The sequence below is a fragment of the Paroedura picta genome, chromosome 13 (genome assembly GCF_049243985.1).
Source record: "Paroedura picta isolate Pp20150507F chromosome 13, Ppicta_v3.0, whole genome shotgun sequence".
In the NCBI taxonomy this organism is placed as follows: Eukaryota; Metazoa; Chordata; class Lepidosauria; order Squamata; family Gekkonidae; genus Paroedura; species Paroedura picta.
Window position 1 is genome coordinate 9,032,417 of NC_135381.1, and position 23,132 is coordinate 9,055,548.

The 23,132-nt window shown below is 44.1% G+C and overlaps 1 protein-coding gene across 1 annotated transcript in view; it reads right to left on the reverse strand.

Moving 5' to 3' along the window:
• Positions 1–20,043, reverse strand: part of YPEL1 (yippee like 1) — a 35,983-nt gene extending 15,940 nt beyond the window's left edge. Inside the window, exons 1-2 of the mRNA XM_077307680.1 lie at positions 19,683–20,043; positions 4,560–4,839 (exon numbers count right to left, since the gene is read on the reverse strand). Of these exons, the coding sequence (XP_077163795.1) occupies positions 4,560–4,676 (117 nt within the window). The 5' untranslated portion in view covers positions 4,677–4,839; positions 19,683–20,043. The remainder of the gene's footprint in view (positions 1–4,559; positions 4,840–19,682) is intronic.
• Positions 20,044–23,132: the final 3,089 nt, after the last annotated feature.

The following is a 23,132-nucleotide window of genomic DNA, read 5'->3' on the forward strand; positions in this document are numbered from 1 at the left end:
CTATACCCCCAAAAGAGCCTTATGCTCTGCCACCTCCAACTGGCTACGGATCCCTGGCCCCAGAGAAGCATGTTGGGCCTCAACAAGGGCCAGAGCCTTCTCGGTCCTGGCCCCCACCTGATGGAACAAGATCCCTGAAGAGATCAGGGTCCTGCCCAAACTTCCACAGTTCCGCAGGGCCTGCAAAAGGGAGCTCCTCCACCAGGCATTTGTTTGAGGCTGACCAACCAAAAAACATCTGTTGGTGACACCCCCCCCAAAACACCCCTTCAATGACCGAACAATCTGATCTACCAAAGGTCTTATCAATGTTAATGTTCCTATTAAAATATTGCTCTCAAAATGTCCCTGGACTACAATTACCATGAGCCCCTGCCAGCTCTGGCAGAGGTTCATGGGAATTGCAGTCCATGGACATCTGGAGTGCCATACTTTGGCCACCGCTGCTATAGACATAAAATTACCTTATTATGAGCCACACCAGGCCATTGATTTGTGAATGTCAATACTACGCACTCAGATTAGCGACAGCTGTTCAAGGTCCTTCTGCTTGCAAAGCAGATGTTCTATCACAGTCTCTAAAACCAACCCTGCAAATTAGGCTGTAGCTCTTATCTACATATTGCTGACATATTGAGGCTGGGGAAGGTGGGGAAATTGATTTGCCTACCTATTGAATATATGAAGAGGTGGTCATATACATATAAGCCAGGGGTAGTCAACCTGTGGTCCTCAACATGTCCATGGACTACAATAATGGGAATTGTAGTCCATGGACATCTGGAGACCACAGGTTGACTACCCCTGATATAAGCATCTCCTATATAACTGATCCCATCAGATCTCAGAAGCTAGGCAGGGTTGGCCAGGGCTAGTACTTGGATAGAAAACCATCTCTGAACACCACTTGCCTTGAAAACCCTAGGGGGTCGTCATAAGCTAGCCATGGCTTGATGGCAACAACAATTACAACTGAAGCTTCTTCTCTGAGGACCTTCCAACTAGCAATTAAGCCTTTCTCCCCCACATCTCCTTAGTCCTGGAGAACACTTCCTAGACAAGCCTATGCTTTGATAGGAGAGGGAGGCGTCACTGCTCTTTAAAAAACCTCTGTATCACAATGCAGAGCCCACTGGACTTCTTGGAGGTAGAACACAGTAGTGTAAGCACCCAAGAAATATGCCAGGGTGGAGAGTTTAACTCATACAAGGTTCCCTTTCTATCCTACATAGCTTTAGGAGGACCAAATGCCATCTTTGCCTGCAAAAACTGTGTGCTTCTAGATGCCACCAGGCACAAACCATCATGTTCTGCTTGGGAAGCATCTTAAAGGCCTCTGGGTAGTCGCTGCTGGAAAGTGAATGCTGAGTTAGACAGATCTGGGCCTGTTTCCTTCCCTGACAGCCGCCTTCTCTATTCCTTGAACCTTAATCCTTGGCTAACAGAATCGATATGGCCTGCCCTTTCTCAGCACAGTATTGGCACTACGCAAACATACGCAGAAGATGGGATTTTGCCCTCCGTCTTGATTACATACTGGAAGAAACTCCATCATAATCTGTGGTGCAATTCTACCAAAGCACATTTATAGACTCCCTGGAGAGATATTACTTAGAAGCTCATGAATTTATCACTAGTGCTCGTTGACTAATAGGCCAAAAGGGAACAGAGATCTCAAACAGGAAGTGGAATGCACACGCATTTAGCAATGCATGCAGAAGGCAGCATGTTCCACAAAAGAGCTCAATTTCAACACTGATTTGTTTAGATTTCATTCCCACACCCTGTCATAAAGACGCACAACAATATATTCTTACCAAGCGTTATCCCGCATAGTCACGTAGGGATTTTTAGCTTCAGTTGCATGTCTCCAGAACCCAGCATGCACTAAAATACTCTCGAGTAGCAGAGGAGAGGACAGGGTTCAGTGGTACAGCATTTCTTTGGCATACAGACTGTCACAGGTTATGTCTCCATCATCTTAGTGAAAAAGATCAGGTAGTAGGTGATGAGAAAGACTTTATCTCAAGAGCCTGGAGAGGCACTGGCTGTCTGTGTCAACAACAATGATTTGGATGGGCCAGCGCTCTGATACAGTGAAAGAAGTTTTATACGTACACTAGGGGCCAAGCCTGTTGCATTCAGGAATACAAGGGGTGCTAGATCGGGGGGTGGGGTGGAAGAACTGTGGACGGCCTCTCCCTCCCACCAGGAGCTGGAAAGTCTGCAGGCAGCTTTTAGGGAACTCACCCGCGGCAGGGATCTGCAGCCTCCGAGCCTCGGAGGGAAGTGGGAGGAGGAGGGGTGATCAGGGGTGGGGGATGGAAGGTGATTGGCTGGCTGCTGGACAGACAGGCAAGCTGGTTAGAGGAGGAAGCACTCGGGTGGAACAGCCGCCCTGAGTGGGTGTTAAGCGCTGAGTGGCACTTAAGACATGGGACATGCTCCTCCTCCAAGGCCTTACCAGAAATATTATATGTGGAACAGATATGTATGTAGCAGTGAAAAAGCTTGTATGGACAGACCTGTGGCTTAACTTTTGTAAAAATGTCTTTAAGAAGACAGCATCTTTGCTTTGCACCATTCCATTGTTTTGGAGATTTAAGCATCTCTTATCCCTCATTCCATATAATTAGATATATAAAACAGTGCTGCCCTGCAAACCCCACCCCAAACAAACTGATCCAACAGTACATGTACCAAACGAGGCTGTGAAATGCAGGCTTGGTAACCTACTCATGCTGGAGAAATGTCTTGTGGGGAAAGAGAACCTCCACAAATTAAAACTCAACTCCAGATTCTCACAACGCCTCCCTTGCACGCAATTATGGAATGTGTGATTTAATATACATTACTAAAGCTCTCTCCTCTGAAGCTTAACCAGCATATGACTGCTGTTTAAATGTTGGTCATGAAATGTTTAAGACGAAATCTGCTGTCTCAGACGTACAGCGAGGAAAAGCTGGAATCTGAGGTGAGAACTTGAGTGGGTGGGTTACCACACATACTAGGAATCTGACCTCCTATATATTTTAAATAATTCAAGTGATTCACATATCCCTGTAGGTGACTTGCCAACGTGGAAGTGCCTAGATTTATTTTAAACAACTGTGACTCAACTTCGTATACTGGCAATACTTGTTTTGAGACAGACGCTGAATGCTTTACACCTTTAAAATACTGTTATATGAGCAACTGTCATTACATCACTGACTCCTGAACATTCCAAACCAGGAAAACTAGAAAATAACATGTTTATAATTACAGCTGAAAACTATCACTACCCAATCTATGCTAATTAGACTAGGCAAACCCAGTATTTAATTACCACACTGTTTAGCATTTACATGAGCCAGTCCCTCAAAATGTATGTGTCAGACGATCACCCGGTGTATTAAACTTTGTAACAATTCAAGAAAGTAGATGTTGGACACTTTTTCATGTTTGGTAGATTGTTTATTCAAAATCTGCACTCTTTCTCCTGAGAATGGAACAGTACTTCTTTGGGAACAGAAAGGGGTTACAAAATTTGAGGATAGTTTACAGAACATTTCTGGTTTCAAGAGGCCTTTTCTAACTTGGAGCAGGACGAAGAGATGGTGGCTTGATAAGAAGGGAATGAGGAATGCTTCTAGCCCACCTGTAGACCATCTGTGTTCAGCAACTTTAAAATCCATAGTGTGAACCAGTAATAGAGTAACACAGGCTACTAATTTAATGGCTATCACCAAAGCCATCTAGACAGGGTTGTAAACTTCACTTTTGTATAGGAATTAGGAATTATATATGGGATTATATATGAACATGTTTTGTTCCCGTAATTAAAGAGACTAAGCACCTATGTAAGGGTCAAAACGAAACTTCCCGTCAAGCCTGAACTTGTTGTGCCTACAAGGCTCGATTTTGTGTCACTACCCAAAATCATTTAAGCAGTAGATAAAAGTGAAGAGCATAAAGAATGAAACAAAAAAAAAAACAAACCCCTACTCAAACAAGTGCTTCTGGAATAGGCTAGCTGACATTTGTGTTAATGTGCATTTCCAGAAGATGCAAGCTACCAGTATATGCAAAGTCCTCTTTGCAAATGCCAGAAACAAATTAGTCGCATTACCTGCAGTGGCTTCAACCCTGACAACCATACTTTACCTGAACAGCATAATTTCTCAGAAACAGATCACAACAAAGGCCACACGCACCAGAAGCCTCTAGTCTCTAATGGAAGAAACGCAGCCCGGGAGCCCTAATGTAAATTGGTAAGTGGCACGGTGCAGCAGAGTGTGTTGTACTAGAATTTTTAACATGCAAGCTTGGTGGGTGACTTTGGGACAGCCACACTCTCTCAGCCAAGCCTACCTCACTGGGTGATTGTTGTGAAAAGATGGAAGAGGGAAGAACAACATTCACTGCTTCTGTTTTCCATTGGAAATACAATGCCAACTGCATTTCTAGTAGAACCCTCAAAATGGTTTTTGGTAAACCATTGCAGTTTGTTAAGGCAGCTACAACAGATTATAAAAGGGTGTCAGACCATGCCATCATAGGGGTCTAAGACCACTTGCCTTGGAAATCAGTTCATCATGATTGGCTAGATGGGCTCTGCAGTGGATACAGCTGTAAGTTCGATGACAGTTTGGCAAGTAAGCCTGGAACGTTTTGGATTTTGTCATTTTTACCATCTCTGTTGCGGATTCCTCGCTCTGATCAGGGCTGGCACTTGAATTACAACTTTGCTGAACTCGCTGACAAAAGAAACACTGGAAGATACAAGCAAAAGCCGTTGTTGTTCTGGAGTGTGTGTGGCACTTTCCACACAGACGCCACAGAAGAAACAGTCAAAACCTGCAACAAAGGGAGGAAAAAGACAATAAGCAACTAAGTCTTCTTCAAGCATGTCTAATTGCAAAAGTCCACATTTTATTTATTTATTAGATCTTTATACCACCCTCCTTACGGTAATGTTACAATAGAAATACCCACTGGCTTGCATGCAAAATTATTAGTAAGGCAGAGTGCCTATATACAGACTTCTGGGAGAATAATGTGGGGGAGGGGGCAGCCCCCTCCCTCAGTAAATGGATTTGCCAAGAAATATCTATAATATATGGATGGAAGTCAGAGAAGCAGTCTGTGGCACAGAGGATAGGAAGATCATGCAGCCTGAGCAGAAGGCAAGTGTAGTTCCTTGTCTCCTGGCACACAAGGAGTCAGCGTGTGGGAAGGCTATGGCCTCTCCCATATCCTAGTCTATGGAAGATACATCTTTGTGAACATGAATGAAATCCAGGAGCATCTTTCAATGGTCAGCTACTTCCTTTCTCTCAACAGACAATGACATGGAAATGGTTGGGCAAATGAAAGTTCTTTTGTCAATTAAAAAATGATTCTGATTGAAGATCAGAGGCAATGACCACTTTATTTCCGGATTCTTACGTTCAAATGACAGTTTACCCAAACCACTGTTCTTGTTTTGAATGACATTCTTCTTCAGATTCTAATCACAACATTCAAGCCTAACCAGTCAGTTTCCTCAGGGATCCGTTACCACCTGCTTACAGAGCCTCAAACTGTTTGGGGGCACTAATTAAAAAAAAGTGTTGGGGGCTCTGTAAGCATCCTCATCCTCATAATGATGATACACTAGATACTGCCAACAATAAGACTACAAAAAGTAGCATAAAATACTGAAATGTGCAGTAAGAATGCAAATTTTAATCTCCTCTTGACAGCTGCTCTGTTCAAGATGAAAAGTGATATGAGGCAGAGGTAACAAATGACTAAGCATCCTCCTTTGGATGGGTATATGGCCAACTCATGCGGAAATTTCTTGCTAGACGAGTTCCCAATTGCCATGTTGGCGAGCCACAAGTCTGAAACGCTGTTGCTGAATGGCCAGTTAGTTCATGAGAAAACATCCACCATTCAAAACCTGACCCTGATTAAAGCTAGAACAGCTCAAGCCTAGACAGTTGTATCAGATCATCATATTATCCACGCATGTTACAAATTATACTGTCAGTATTTTTGGTTTTTAGTCACCAAGGCTTGCCAGATGATGTAACGTGGGGGGAAGCAGCAGGATAATAGCTAGATCTATCCTGGCAGTGTCTGCCAAGTTTGCCACTGTAGCATCAGTAGATGGGGATGGGAAGTAATAGAAGACTTATTGGGCTACGATGTGCAGGTGCTTTATCGTGCAAAACTCATGGAAACTATATAAATGGTGTCAGAAATCCAGAGTAGTGATCCTTCTTTCTCTCAGCTTAAACAACCAGAAATGGCCTCAGATCACATGTTGGGAGCCCAATGCATTGATTCTTGGGCTTTAAGCATCGATGTCATGGCCACCGTAACTGGTCCAGTTCAAAATTGTACTGGCAATCCCATATCACTGGGCTCCTACATTAACCATTAGTCATACTGTTTTAGGTTCCAATTCCAGGTTATGCGGTTCCATGATGATGATATCATCTGTTCAGTCGTGTTCAACCCTTGGTGATTCTATAGAAAAGTCTTCACTATGCACCCGTCTCTGACTGCTTCTTTTAGTTGGTTAACGGTCATCCCTGTGTTGGCTTTGATCGTGTCGAGCCAGCGGACCATAGCAGTGGAAATTATATGCCATTGTCTTGGGTTGACCATTATCTTATGAGTTTTATGAGACACTTACAACCTCTGCAAAAGTGGGGAGCCCATTAAGGCACAGACACTGATAGCTTCCACAGAAGCTTTGGGAATTTACTAAGGACAAGACTATTTCTTCAGTTGAAGCCCCTCACCCTAAATTGCTCTAGAATTCAGAGATGACCAAGTGGTTGATGATAGCACAGAACGTCTGGGAGCAGTCTATTCATCTCCTTAAGACAGGTTTTCATGAAACCCTGTGGCTTCTTGATGGACCTAAAAGGGTTTCCTGAATGGGCGGGAGTTTATTTTTAATATATTTTTAAAATTCATTAAACATTTATTATGCTGAACCTCCCCCCACTCAATAGCCAATGATTAGCTTGAGGGTGGGTGGGAAGGTGAGGGGTCCCAAATAGGCATGTATGCAGCTGTGCTTCCCAACCATATTCTGCATGATCGTGCCACTTCTGGGGTTTCTCAAAGCCTGAGGAATGTTTCAGGGGGTTCTCAACCATTAAATAGTTGAGAAAGGCTGCTTTAAGAGGGGGTGAGCACCACAAAGCAGTTAGGCAATCAAGGACATAAGTGGCAGAAGATTCATTTTGAATTGAACTGAAGGCAGGCAAGCATACATTTTCTTTCACAGCAAGATGAAAACTCTTCTTTGTTATCGTTGCATCTGGGTGGAAGTGTCCGGCTGAGCTGTTCTGAGTTGTGCATGGATAGTTTCATCAGGCCCCTATGAACCCATTTGGACAACATTAAAGATCACCGTGATTTACTTGCAAGGGAGTTGTGGACAAGATTCCATGTTTCCACCAGGTGCTCAGGTTATGCTGCTGCTGCGGAACAGCAGTCTTTCTTGAATAAATCAGTTTATCAAGATCCATTTCAATCCAATGGAGGAGGGGATGTGAATATTGTGAACTGTGTGAATTTACTGACCATCTTGCGACCCGAAATTCAATCCAGACAGAACAACGCTGATGCTAGTCAACCATATTAAGGAATCCGGTTGTTCAGTCTGAAGTAAAATTCACAAAACCCTGGTTGAGAAAGCCTGACTGGAAGTATGATGAAAGAATTTATAGAAACTGGATTTCTTTGTCTTAAAGTTGCCAAGTCAGAAAAAAATAATTCAGAACTATGTATGTCATTGTTGGCTCTGCGTCAAACAAATTACAACCTCCAAATGGCAAAATTATAACTGTGCCTGGACGTCTAGTCTTGTACGGACAGGAAATGCAAGGGTTCACACATGATAACTGTTGAAGAATGAAACAATATGAAGCCCATTTTCCACACTGCAGTTTAGATTATTGCAGATTGGAGAAAGACATAATTGGAAATTGAAGAACAATTGGGGGAAATGTTTTCACGGGACATAATTTAAGTGCACATTTCTGAATTACAGAAATTGCTAAAAGGAAGAAATGCACAGTATGACAAAGCACTGAAGTCCTATAGTGAATTCTGGAGCAAAATTTAGTAGATTAATATATTCTCTTATTAATTTAAGATAATATGGTTTTCAGAAAACTGCTTCTCAAAGAATGTCTTGAGCTATAAAGACTCAGCACAAAAGCCAACCAAACATAGCTGATAATGGCATGGCATATTTTATACTTGAATTCTTAAAAGGGAGAGTTGCACAAACTGCTTAAGGTATGTACTGGTTTAAATTAGTTTAATATTAATTTATTTAAATGAATTTAGAACATCTCTATCCCGCCGTTCCCCCAAATGGCCCAAGGCAGTTTACAAAAATGCTTAACATGCTAGTTCAGTAAGCAGATTATCTTGCCATGTCATCCAAAATACAGGTTTGCAAAGGCAAAGAAGGGTGTGTGCCCTTTCTAAAAAGTCTGCTAGGAAATGTTCAGATTAGAAGAACAAGAGATTCTACAATTATAGTTAGACTAACTGGCAGCTATAGATCAGCCCCAAGCATACTATTTAACCATGGTTTGATACAATACTGCATGAAAAGTTATGCCTCAAAACCTAAAACCAACAAGGTGAGCACAAATCAGAGATGTTTTTAACACTCCAGCATGATGAGGTTAAGACTAGGATCTGGGAGATCGTGGTTCAAGTCCTCTCTCTGCTACAGAAGCTGGCTGGGTGATCTTGGGCCAGTCATGTACTATCTCTGCCTAACCTACTTCACAGAAGCAGAGATGACCCCTCGGCCAAAGGTGAATGAGTTCCTAGGTACAACAGCTCATTTTCATTCTCACTTAATCAGTGAACTTATCAATATAGTGTAGTGTGGGTCACTTATAAGATTCCCTAGAGGATGGTTACCAAAAAATACTACACTATATTGATAAATTCACTGATGAAGTAAAAATGAAAACGAGGTTGTTGTATCTAGGAACTAGTTTTGCCTATAACAGTTTAAATTGTTTGAATAAAGTTTTTGCCATCACCAGCTTGAAAACTGCTTTTCCTGTCTACACTAACCTACTTCACAGAGCTGTGGTGAGGATAAAATGGAAAATGATGTGGGTCACTTTGGTCAAAATTAAATTAGAAATGAAAACTGAATGGAACACAAATGTTAAATTACATATTTGTTTCAAGTCAACTCAATTGCATGTTAGAAAGTCTTAAAGGTTTCCCCATTTGCATAGAAGGAAACCATCATGGAAAAAAGTATTTTAACATTATAAATGATGATAAAATAGGTCAAGGATTTATTCCTGTGGCAAACTCTGAACTGCAGGGATGTTAAACAGCATGTGCATGCTCCATTTAATTAACACATACTGTTTTTTCCAGTAATTATCAACCTTGTTTTGAGAAAACCCTTGGCCAACAATCCAACACACTTGATGCTGTACCGAAATGCAACTCTCATCTTCAAGTAAAGGATCTTGTGTCATGTTCTCATGTGCGAATACACAGCCATACAAAAATCCTTTACCTCACAACTGTTTTTCTAAGTAAATGTGTTGTGTAGTAAAAGCAGCATGAGGTTTTTGGACCAGAATGTCAAATGAATGAAATGTTATTGAATTACTAACCAATTTTCTTGTTATAACAGCCAATTAACAAGCAATATTATGCAGAAAATAAGAATGTCAAAACTTGAGTTGTTTTCTTTTTGACATCAACAGTTTAGACTTGAATCAATTTGCCCTGCAAACCTTTGTTAAAGATCAGCTCCCGTCCCGGATGTGAAACACTGCAGGAAACAACCTGCTTCTCTAGCCATGCGAGCCTTATTGGTGTCTCCCAACACAACCTCCAGGGTAGGGTTAATTGAACAAATGACACTATGATTTCACTCTAAGTTCTGGATCCTCACCAAGGCTAACGTAATAAATCTTGCCAAATATGGCTTGAACGTTCTATCTCCACTAGACTCTTGATGCCTATTGTGCGCATAATAGAAGACAAAGAACAGTTGGTTTTTATATGCCGCTTTTCTATACCAGGAGTCTCAAAGTGGTTTACACCCTGTGAGGGAGGGGAGGCTGAGAGAGTCCTGATATTACTGCCCAGTCAGAACAGCTCTATCAGTGCTGTGACAAGCCCAAGGTTACCCATTTGGCTACATGTGGGGGCGTGGGGAATCAAACATGGCTTGCCAGATTAGAAGCCACCAGACTTAACCATTACACCAAGCTGTGTTACACAGCAGTTACACTTTTAAAACAAAATTTGCCCCACTGCTTGAAAGAAGACACAGTAATGAAAGAATCCCTCACCCCAAACGTAAAGGGCATCAGCAAGTAGACGTCTTATTCTGGGAAAGGTATAAAAATTGTCATTACCTACCATTTCTGCTAAAAGATCTGATGTGCAAAAAAGAGCTTTCAGTCATGATTATGTTAAAAAAATTTCCCCTTTGGTCCCTGTGCCTTTTTATAGTCTGACCTCTCTAAGCATTTGTGATTTTTCTTTCTTTATCTTCTTTAGGGCATTTGTCTATTATTTATTACAAACACCCTCACACACACAAAGCACAGACAGGTTAAAAGGATTTACAGTGGTATTCTAAGCCAGCCTTACTCAGCCTTTTGAACCATGGAATAACCCCTGAAATATTCTACAGGCTTCAAGTAAACCCAGAGGTGATGGCAGCTGGCCACACTTCCCTGCCATGTCCCCCAGAAGTCACACATTTACAGTGTACATGGCATCATAATTTATCATAAAATAAAATGTTTGTTAAATGAGAATTAAATTTTATGTGTACAGAACCTTGCCTGAGCAAAACAAGGAAGCATTCACCTCATCTGTCATAAAGCCCACCATGCAAAGCAGCAATTTTCATTTATGTATTTATTTATTTATTACATTTATATACCCCCCCTCTCGAGGCACAAGTGCTTTACATGAAACATAGGAACAATACAGTCACCATTTCAGATAAATAACAATAACAGCAATAACAGCGAGAACAGTGATTAACAGCCTACACATTTTAACAGTCCCGTGGTTGATCGGTTCAGGGTGTTTGCTTCATGGGGAGGGAGGTTCAGGGGGCCCAGTAGATGATGTTAGATTCAGTCGACCTCAACCAAATGCCTGGCAGAAGAGCTCCCTTTTGCAGGCCCTGTGGAATTGTTCTAGCTCTGTCAGAGCCCTGATCTTCCCTGGGAACTCATTCCACGAGGTGGGGGCCAAGACAGAGAAAGTTCTGGCCCTGGTTGAAGTCAGGTGAGCTTCCTTGGGCCCAAGGATCAACAGCCAGTTGGAGGCGATGGAGCATAGAGTTCTTTGAGAGGTGTAGGCAGAGAGGTGGTCCCTCAGGTACACTGGGCCCAGACCACACATTGCCTTATAGGTAATTACCAGAATCTTAATTCTGATCTGGAATTTGTCTGGTAACCAGTGCAGTTGTTGGAGAATGGGTTGAATGTGGGACCTACATGGTGCAAGGGGAAATCTAGAAAGAAAGGAATCCTTGTGCAGGTTGTGCAAAGTTCTTGCACTACATTGAGCTATAGTATCTCTTGACTTGGGATGTCATCCTCCAGGTGGGACCTGGAAATTTGGAATTACAGCTCATCTCTAGACTAAGGAGATCCATATCCCTGGAGAAAATGGTTGCTTCGGAGGGTAGACTCTGTTGCTTCGGAGGGTAGACTCTGTACAGTCCTCTCATGCTTCAGTATCTGAATCCCTGAGGAGGGCAGCAAATGGGAGGAGCCAAACAGGGGGAGTGCAGCAGATTCAGCCCTTCCCCCCCCATTTCTTTGCCATTGTGCGTGAATGCAACAACGCCACCACAGTCCAGACCGATGAATAGAAAGCCACTCTGGAGTATCCCCGGGGTTACCAGTAACCCTGCTGGAGAATCACTGTCCTAAGCAGAATGACACTTTTTAACACTTTCAATGGATTTAGGAGAGTGTAACAGTGCTTAAGAGGACACAAATACCAAAAGCCAAATAAATGAAAAACTGTCCCCGACCAGAATAATCAGAATCTTATATCTGTATCTGTATTACTATATAAAACCAGAGAAAGGAACAGGAGTTTCTACAACCGGTTCCATGAACTCACTTGAACAATTCAGTGAAATTCTGATCAGAGCTAGACAGTCCTACAAAATAGTAACCACTGATTTTTTACAGAGGTGGACATACATATTTAAGGCTTTAAACTGGTCTAAAAGAAGTTTGAAACAGAATCTACAACATTAAGCCCAAATGTATTGTCTGATTATTTATCCAATTGGAGTAACTGCTCAGTAACCTATATATTAAAGAAACACGAGAAAGGGAAAAAATAATCTAATCTTCTGCACTGTAGCTGAAACCTCACTGAAGTTAAGGTTCCTGTTAAAACATAACCAGTGCCAAGACTGTAACCTTGTACTAACACTAGTTAAGCCAGCTAGTCTCTGAGTGCTTAAAAACAACTGACAAATTAATTTCCTACAGCCTTACCTAATCATGTCAGCAGGTGAGCAAATGGCACTGTGGCAGAATAAAGTATTACCTTGACAGCTGCAGTTCATTCTTGTGTATTAGTTTCACATTTAAAATTTATGAGTGGTGTTTGTACAATAACCAGTATCTTTTAGTTCTGAACAAAAACACTTGGGATACACTGTACATGTGGAAGTTCACTGTAAATTATTTTTTTGGAGCTGGTACAGAGGAAGCACATAACTTGTACAGTCAGTATCAAGTTGATTTAATTGTTCTCCATCCCACTAGCACAGGAATTTGTTTGCAATCAGATGGCTTTGAGGCAACCAGCATGATTAAATTCAGATCAAATATAGTAGTTCACAGCCTAACCCTATATATGTTTGCTCAGTCCCACTGGGATGAACAGGATTACTCTCAAGAAAGTATGCTTGGGATTGCAACCACGGGCGCTGAAATTACCATCAGCTGCTCCCAATGCTCACACATCATTTGCAACACTTTGATGTATACCAACCCAAAAGTTGGGATGTATGCCAACACCAAAGTGCTTTTCTTAAAGTGATCTTCCACACCGACAGCAACAGCAGGCAACAAACAGCAGGCTAACATCTGTAAAGTACAGACCCTCCTTTATTTTTCTTATTAGAACATAAATACGGCCTGCTGAATCAAACTGATGTTCCATCTAGCCCAGCATACAGTTCCACACTACATCAGTCATCCCAGAGGGCCAAACAAAAAAGGCAAGGAGGCTAAGGCCCTCCCCTTCTGCTGTCTCCTGATCTGGTATTCAGAGGTTTGCTGCATCTATAGACTATTTCCTCCCCTTCAGTTGCAATGGCTAGTAGCTACTAATGTACTGCTTCTCCATGAATCTAACAACCCCAAAACAACCTATACTTGTAGCACAGGTAGAGAATTCAGTCATTATTTACTCATTGAGTAAAGTACTTCCTTTTGTCTGTCCTAAACCTACATGTCATGATTTCAATGAGTGCTCGAAGTTCTAGAGTTATGGAAAAAGGAGTAAGACTTGTCCACTTTCGCCATCCAAGGTATAATTTGTATGCCTCTCCTTAGCCTTGTCCCATCTAAATGGAAAAGTCCAAGACTCTCCAGCCTTTCATCATGAGAAAGGTACTCCAACATCCAATTACCAACTTTTGCAATGCAGCATAATTTCAACAGTGTGCTTGAGAGGTCCTACAGTTTAAGTGTGTGTAAGGCAGTGGGTAAGGCAGCCGACATGCTGTCTGAAGCTCTGACCATGAGGCTGGGAGTTCGATCCCAGCAGCCGGCTCAAGGTTGACTCAGCCTTCCATCCTTCCAAGATCGGTAAAATGAGTACCCAGCTTGCTGGGGGGTAAAACGGCAATGACCGGGGAAGGGAATGGCAAACCACCCTGTATTGAAAACACTAGAGGATGTCACCCCAAGGGTCAGACATGACTCGGTGCTTGCACAGGGGATACCTTTACCTTTAAGGCCACTGGACAGTCCAAAAGGTTTGGCTCATATGCAACATAAACACAATGCAAACTCTAGAACACGTTCCAGAATCCTCCATAACAAAGATATACAAAGAAAGTTCATTTAAAGTCTAAAGTTTGAAAACCATTCTGTTTTTTAAAAGAACAAACTGATTTAAATTACTGCTGCAAAACATGATTTGAATAAGAACGAAGAACCAAATTAAATCACAAATTAATCCAATCTGTTTGGCTCTTCCTATACTGACACTAAATTTAGACTCTGCACAAAATCACTTACTTGCAAAGAGCCCAGACATGGCTAGAGCAAGAGCTTAAGAGTTACTTGAAAGAACAGTGCTCCCCATGACATGGAACGTACATGACCATTCTTTAGATCACCATGTTTATTTACACAGTAACTCACATAATATTTTTAGCTCATTATGTTAGATTTACAGTGATTGCCTTAGAGGGCATATCCCCCCCCTTTCTTTTATGAAGAGCAGCAGCTCTTGCTGAAAGAGTCACTGATTCAGATTTAAAAGACTATGCACACTTCAAAGTGTTTTATTTAAACTCAGGTATTTACCATTCCTCATTAAAAAAGACATGAATTACAATGACAAGTATTGCTTTTAATCCATGTTGCTTTAGATCAGGATTTCTCAACCAAGGTTTCCTGAAATCCTGGAGTTTCTCAACAGTTCTGGAAGGGTTTCCAAAATGGGTAGGAGTTATTAATGATGGGCCTTTAGAAGGCGGGAAGGGTCCTGGGCAGGCCTTCTACTACACTATCGTGTCACTTCTGGGGTTTCTCAAGGCCTGAAAAATGTTCCAGCGGTTTCTCAACAATAGAAATGTTGAGAAAGGTTGTTTTAGACAATTAGCTTTATGAACTTCAAAATCATGACATGGTTTTAAGATGAAGTCAGGTTTTTCACAAATGCCTTCCCATTTGTGAATCACCCACTGTCTCTGGCATCCAGCCCTCCTCAACCGCTCACTATACAGCAGAAAATACACAAAATTAAGATCCTGCTTTCTGGAAAAGAAAAAAAGTAAAGCAACTAAATCCTTAACTCACAATCCAATAGAAGGTGCAGAAGACTTGTGGGCAGATAAGGACCTGATTCATTTTGTATGGTGTTTCAGAGAAGGCAAGGAAGTGGACTGGCAAGAATCTCTTGTTACTTCTTCCTTCTCGCAGTGGCCGCAGACATTTACAGAGGACTCAGGGGAAAAGCTGGGTGCTGTTCATTGTGGTGGGGCTTTTGCAGAAAGCCAGAATCTTCTGCAAATCCCAAGAAAAAGGAAAGCTTCCCCTCCCCTCAGTTCTCCACTATGCACAAAGTATTCATTGGTAATCAGAAATAATGCTGACCTACGCGCCACAAGAGTTTGTAATCTCCAGGTTATAAGAGTTTGTAAACTCCAGGTTAATTTCTTGAAGCAAGGCCTAAATTACTCTTAGTGCATTATAGTCTTCCCACAGAAGAGCCAAGTTTTGTTCTGCTACACCATTATTTGAGATTACTACCAAATTTTAGTCTACTTTTTAGGCTACCTTCTCCTTGGCTTAAATGGCTATCATCTAGAAATACTTCAATTAATATTTCTTGATTGAGAATCCATAAGCTAAATGTTGTAACCATAACCCCAGCAAATGCAGCCTTTTAAAAAACACACATTAAAATATATACACTAAGTTGTTTATCATTCTTGTTAACAGCCAAAGGCCACTGCAGTGTTAAGAATAATTAAACTGTTAGTGCGGGCAGTACCAAATAATATATTTGGACACGGGCAATATTACATTATTTCCTCCCCTTTCCTTCTGACATCAGCGGCAAAAAGAAACTGCTACTTATATCCACTCACAAGGCACTTTAAGAACATGATCAGTTGGGGGAATAAACAACCATACAGTTCAGTCTTTAATGTATCTCGACTTGTAGGGGAAGGAGAAATAGTAATAAAACCACAGAATTATTACAAACTGGATTTTAAGTTAAAACCATTTTAATCCACTGCCATCTCTTACTGGTCCCCCGTTAGTCACTGACCACGGAATGAGCCACCGATGTACAAAGTGTTATTTTCATGCACTCTCCCCATTCATATAATGTCAGTTCTGCCTGGCAGCATAATGACATCATTTGAACAGAGACACACTGTTGGTAGTTAAGCAGCAGCCAATCTGAAACAGTGGGCTGTCCTAACTTGGTACCTGGATGTATAAACAAACACTTAAAGCATGTCCACTGCCACAGAATAAGTGATGCATGTTATTAGATATAGGGGACTATAGACCAGCAGACTGAGAGATATAACATTAACGTTTTCTTTCTCAACAGTGCCATTCCTGTATTATACATTCCCTAGTATTGCAAGCCTTAATTTTCAAGGCTACCTGTTTAATTGCAGCCATATTACCTTATGCTAACTATGAGCCAAGGCAATGAAGGCTGCAGCTTCATATACACTTCTAGAGAAATAAGCCCAACTGAACTCAGGAAATGAACTTAAACGTAAGAACTGAGTTCTTAGTCTTCACTAAAATAAAGGTATCATCATTCAGTGCCAGACTGGCAAATCAACTGTTAATTTACTTGAAGCTGTAGTTTTGCACCTGCTATTCAAAGAATGAATCCACAGCTAACATGGAATAGTTATATTTCCCAGTCTCCGACTGTCCCCAATTCAAAACTTCAGAGCTCAGTTAACTATAAAGAATCTTTGTGTACCAGCCTAACCATATTACACAGCTTGTTCTTCATTACCATTATGTGCTTAGTGCAAGCCTGTACATTTAAATAACCGCAACCTCGTTCACCTTAACGAAAGATTCCAAGAAACTCAATGAAAATATACCATTACAGATGCAACCTTCAGGATGTCAGGAGTCTTATGATCAACCTTGATGGAACTGTATCAGCGCATTGCTGCCCACCCATGACACAAAGCAAAAATAAGCTGCTTTTATTAAGCTAAGCATTCCCCTGTGCTTTGTACAATATGAAGAAACAAAGAAACAGAAGCCTTCAGAAAAACTAACTTTGCAAACTCAGACAGAAGGGAGCAGAGGTTATCAAGAAGAGACGAGACCAAGCCTTCTAAAAATAAGCAGACAACTGCAGCCTAGTCTGGACCACAGGGGAGGGAAGGAAGGTAAAGCTGGGCTAGAGACAGCCTCCCCCTAGCAGCAGACAGACTCTGCTGGAGCCAGCCTGTGCCTGTTTCATCAAAACAAAAGCCTGGTGGCTGCGGCTGAGTGCAGCTCCCCTTTCTGCATTGTTTGCAAACAACAGCAGAACAGCCACAGCAGGGTCTCTCCCCTTGTAGACACCTATGTTTGCCTGCGCTGGCAGTGGCAAGAGATCAGTCCTGAGGGACTATGGGGGAGGGAAGGAGAAAGAGATTCTTTTCCAGCTGTGAAAGATATTGTAAAGCATCCTTGCCTGGTATAGGAAGACAAACTTCCCTGTTCTGTGGCTCAATTTGGTGAAACGAAAGGCTGCTAAAAGACCAAACAGCCTAGCAAAAAGAGCTGCACAACACGCGGTTAAAAACAAAAACAAAACACGATCAAGAAAATCCATTTCCACCGAGGAAATCAAAGTGCTGAGCTTACCTCTGGTATGTACTTGTTTGATCCATTGCACAGCGACATAGCAAACTCCAAAGCAGTAAGAAACTGTAAAAGGACTATATACAACCAAGCCCCCTCCCTCCCCGCCCCCGCGGCAGTCGTCATAGGAAAATGTATAATGCTTCGCAGCAAGCAAAACACAATCCAGCTTTCTGCACAGTTCTACACGGAAAGAGACTGTGGGGTCAGTGTGACACAGAACCGAGGCAGGGATGTTTTCTGGTCTACTGCCCCACATAACAAGACTAAAGGGCTGCCTGAAGCTGTCAGGGAACCTGCTCCATAATGGGTAAGCACACTACACTGTGAAGTGCTTAATAAAGCCCCTTTATACATAGCCAGCCTGCATATACTGAGCAAATATGCGCTGCATACTCTGTTTACATACTGAAAACAAAGTGATCAGAACTGCTCACTCCTTCCAGCATTATCCAGCATTGGTATTAAAGCCTTGTACTAATTCCTCCCCCCCCCCCAAAAAAAAAATAACTAAACCACTTAACAGAAGTAACTGCTCATCTCTTACCTCCACCATCCCATCACCCTCCCCTCCTGCCTGACCAATTCAACAGGGAGGAAAGAAGCAGGGAGGCTAACACACTGTATGGATGTGTATGCAGAATCCAAAGCTAGACTCAGCCCCACAAGTATTTTCAGTGCCAACACTTGCCCTGAAACAAAGTAGTAACAGTGCATGTACAACCCCCCTCCCCCCCCCACACACAAAAGACAGAGCAGGCCTTACAAAATTTAAGTAACTGGCTAACCAGCCCCAGCAGAAGCACATAAAAAATCCTGCTCCTACTGCAGGTTTAAATCCCCCCCCCCCACAGAAGGAGGTTTTGTCTCTTTTCTTTCATTGAAGTCAGTGGATTAATATGATGTGCTTGCCCCCCTTCTTCCACCATTTAGGGTTTTTTAAAAAAATATTTCAGAAGGATGTGGGATTAACAGTGCAATCCTAAAGAGGTTTATTCCAGTATAAACCCATTGGTTTCAATGGCCTTAGAATGGAGTGACTCTCTTTAGGATTGTGCTGCTAGTGATGCAGAACTCCCCCCTCCCTCCCCAACCATGAATAAAGCCAGTCATAAACCAAACAGTGAATGGGAAAGGCTTTAGCCTGGGGAACGTGCATGTGTTAGTTAACCTCTTAGGTGCCACAAGACTCTTTGCTCTAACAAACAGGGTCAGCCTTTTGCCAGGATCTATGAATAAAACCTGCGGCTCAGACTGCAGGAAAACAGTACACAAAAGATACTAATGGGGGGAGGGGGCTGCCCTCCACATCCTCAGGGGAGAGAAATATAATCTGGATGTCCTATAAAAAGGGTGCAGTAAAAAGAGGCAAAAACTGTTGAGATAAGAAATAATGTTCTTATTATTGGTGGGAGAGAAGGAAGGAGAGAATCAACATCTCAAGGCTTCAAAAAGAGGACTATAAGTAAAAGCGAGCAAACTCGAAAGCTCCCACCTGGAGTAAAGGTACTACTGGACTCAAATTTCGTTGTACAAAGAACAAAGTCACTACCTGAAATAATATTAATGAGAAAACTGCAATAACACAACTAATAAGGATAGCAATCCCAAAAAGTAATATAATATAGCCCATTACTGGGGGGAGAGGGGGGGGGACCCTGGCAGAAAAAAACCCGGCGAATAATGCTTTGAACAGCTTTGTTGCAGCCTAAAGCTTCTTTCACTTGAATTTGTATCTAACATGTTTTCAAACCCCCCCCCCCCATGTAAGCCGTCCCGAGACCAATTCGGGCAGCTTAAAAAAAAACCCATAATAAATATAATGAAAACAACGAAGGGGGGGGGAATCAATGCCCCCCTCAATCTAAAATGGTCAGCACTCCAAATTGGGGGGGGGGAGAGATGGGGGAAACGGCCCCGTCCAAACTTCTCCCTCCCTCTATAAAAGTCGGGGTCCCTTTGCGGGGGGGGGGGCTCACCAAGACCCCCAATTCAATTTTCCAGGCACTCCCCCCCCCAACACGAGTGAGGGTCCGAGGAGGGGTGGGGGGGTCGCATACGTACTGTGGTGCGGGGAGCCAGAGCCCTTCCCTCACACGACAAACCGGGGAGGGAGGGGGGGGGGTCGTCGTCGTCGTCTCCTCAGCGCCCAAAGAGCTGCCTCTGAGGGGGGGGGGGTCATAGAGAACGCGGGGCGCTGCGGGGGCTGCCGTCGCCACCGAGCCGCTCTCCCCCCCGCGCCTCAGGGCCCGCCAGCGACGGACTCATGGTGCTCGCCGAGCTCCGCGCCGTCCTCTTTGTTGCTTATTCGGCGTTGGCGCTTTTTCCTCTCCTCGCCGCCCCCCCCCCCCTTCCAACCCCGGCTTTGTTTGGATTTTTTAAGCCCCCCCCCCTTCCGCGCGCGCGCCTCGGTTGGCTTTCCCTCCGCCCCCTTGCTCTCGCGCTGCCACCCGCGCAGGCGCGAGCCCGGCTCGCCTGCCGTTAAACCGTCTTCGGAACGGCGGCGGCGGCCAATCGGCGAGAGGACGTCCCTCGGCGGCAGCCAATCCGGGAGGCCGTCCCCGCCCGCCTGCCCGCCTCGCTCGGGGGCTTTGTGGAGCCGCGTGACAGAGCGGCCGGCCGTTGTCGGCGAACGTCGCGTTCCCGGCCCGCCCGTGAGGGAAGCGAGAGCGTCGATCTGGCCGCGGCTTCAGGGGCCGGCGGAGTCCCCGCGCCGAGAAGCGGCTTGTTGCTGAGGACCCTTCTCATGTAGAGCCTCCGTGTCCAGACGCAGTCTACCTTGGAAGCCAGGGGCGCCCGGCTCGAGAGGAGCCCTGGGCCTGACCCGGCACGGCTTCCCTTTGGCGGGCCACTGTTAACTGCGATAGCTGGGAACTTCTACGGTAGGAGTAGCCTAGCGGGTGGTGCTTTAATAATAACACCTTTATCCCCCTGAATGGGACCCCAAAGCCCGTTCCTCTTCGCCTACCATTCGACCCTCACAACAGCCCTGTAAGGTCGGTTAGGCTGAGGTCACTCAACATGGGTCCGGGGCGGAGGTGGGATTCGAACCTGGATCTCCCGTGCTCTTAAGCCGCTGTCCCCCCCTGGCGCTTCCATCCTCTTGGGGAGAGACCTGGAGGACCCTTTATTCTGTCCTAGTGGCCGTTCCTTCTCAGGACTGGCCTGCCAGCTCGCATGCATTCATTATTGCAGCCGAGCTTCCGTTTCCAGAAGCAGTCTATCTGCAAAGGGCAGGTACAGAGGTCAGGAGCAAAGCATCTAGCCGCGGTTGGAAGCAACAACCCTGGGCTGCGCTGAGAGCTAACCACGTTGGGAGAGGAGCGCGTGCCGCGCGCGCAGGTTGATGGAAGCGTTTGTTTTGAAAAAGTGGGATGAGAATGCAAGGGAAGAAAGGGAACGGAGCTAGCCAATCAGCGCTGGCAGAAAAGGACATGCGGGGGGGGGGGGAGAAAATAAGCCCAATTCCCGCGCGAAACTGCTTCTCTTTCTCTCTCTCCCACCCCCCGCATGCCTTTGATTTCTTTCTTTGGGAGAGTGGGGGCGGCGCGTGCCCGGTGCAGCCCGCCAGCCAATCCGCGAGCGCTCTGATAAGACTCTCGCCATCCCCCATCCGGCCTCTCCGCGCGTGCTGCAACACTGTAGCCAATAGCAAAGCGCTTTCCTCTCCCTCCGTGTGCCCCGGCTAAAGGCTTGCAGTCGCTTGCTAAATGAACGCAGTTCGGAATACGCTCCGATGCAGGGTGTTTACATGGAAGGCAAACTCCTCCCCTTCCTCGGGGGCTCTGAGGATGCTTGCTTCGAGAGGAACGTGCATGTCGGTTTGCCCTCGTAGAGGCTTTAGCAGGCGGGTGCCCGCTGAGACAAGAACAGCCTTTATTGAATTGCTTGGTGTTAGTCGGGGAAATTGACTAGCTTTGCACCCTGCCTCTTCTCACAGATCAGAGGCAGGTAGCAGATGGTAACCGCTTTCTTTTATTACCTTTTGCCCAAAATCCACTCCATCAGAATACTTGTAGGGCAGCTAGCAACCATAACAGAAGATGTGAATACTGGATTGCAGTCTCATTCATGGATAAATGTAAATACTTTCCTTTTCCGCATTGCTTAAAAGATGTGGTGGGTTTTTTTTGGGGGGGGGCAGTGAAAATAATCTCAGATGCTTTTTGAATACTGATCAAAGCTGCCATTCCCTGATGGAAGAAAATTCCATTTTTCCTTTGTCAGTCTCTGTTAAAACAACATACTGAACAGGAGTATGCGTTTCTTTTTAAATGAAATTGTCCCCTACAGTCTTATAATCTCTCTAGCTCATAACACATTTTCTTACACATTAACAGCTTTGCTGCTGATTCTTGTTTAGGAAAAACTGGCACACCAATGTGCTCTGGTGTCAGTAGTGTTTGTAGACAATTAATAGGCCAGCTGCAACCATAGGCAATTCTGGAATGCGCACGTAATCTTTGGAGAATGTTTAAACACTTTGCAGCAAAATAAAAATGGTAAGCAAACATCATTCTTAATTGTTTAAACAGTTCATGTTGTACATCTGTTATGGCAAAACGGAGACGCCTAGGAAAAACAACAGTGCATCTTTGCTAACGTCTCACTCCAAGGACCAGTTGATTAATCAGAGCCAATTTTAGAATTTCAGCTGATTCTCTGCTAAAATTTCACGCCGTGACTGCTAAAGAAGGCCGGTTCCTCACTGAATCCTGGAACTCTGTGATCTGGTGTGTCAATTCCATTTCTTACCCTATGTTCACTGGTGGTAGAAAGTGCCATAAAGTCACAGCTAACTCTTGGCAGCTGCTTGGGGTTTTCAAGGCAACACGTTCAGAGGTGGTATGCCATTGCCTGCCTCTGCCTGGCAACCCTGAACTTCTTTAATGGCTTCCCATCCAAGTCTCAACCAGGACCCGCCCTGCTAAGCTTCTGAGATCTGGGCTACCTGTGTCAGGGCCCTGTGTTTACTACTAGAGTGAAAAAAACAGCTTTGGGGTATTGAACTCTGCTTTGGGTTGCCGGGCAGGAAGGAAAGGCACAAGCTTGTGACACTACCTCAAACTCCATTTGAGTGTTGGCTGTTCCATAAGGCACAAGACAGTCAACTGGAGTTCAGCTGTTGCCCGTGCTGCTGCAGAGTGTTCCTGTCAATTGTATGTTGTGGGGGAAGGGATCAGATAGGGCATCGTATGGCAAACTGCTACGTAGTAATGGAGAAATCGAACTTACAGGTACTAGCCAGCTTGGTGCAGTGGTTAAGAGTGGCGGCTTCTATTCTGGTGAGCCAGATTTGATTCTCTGTTCCTCCATATGCAGCCAGCTGCATGACCTTGGGCTGGTCCCAGCCCTAATAAAGCTGTTCTGACCGAGTGGGAATATCAGGGTTCTCTCAGCCCCACCTATCACACAGGGATTGGAAGTCGCTTTCCCCTGGTAGAGAAAAATGGGGTCTAAAAACCAACTCTTCTATTTCAAGCCTCCTTCATGGCCATTCATTGTTCATGTGAA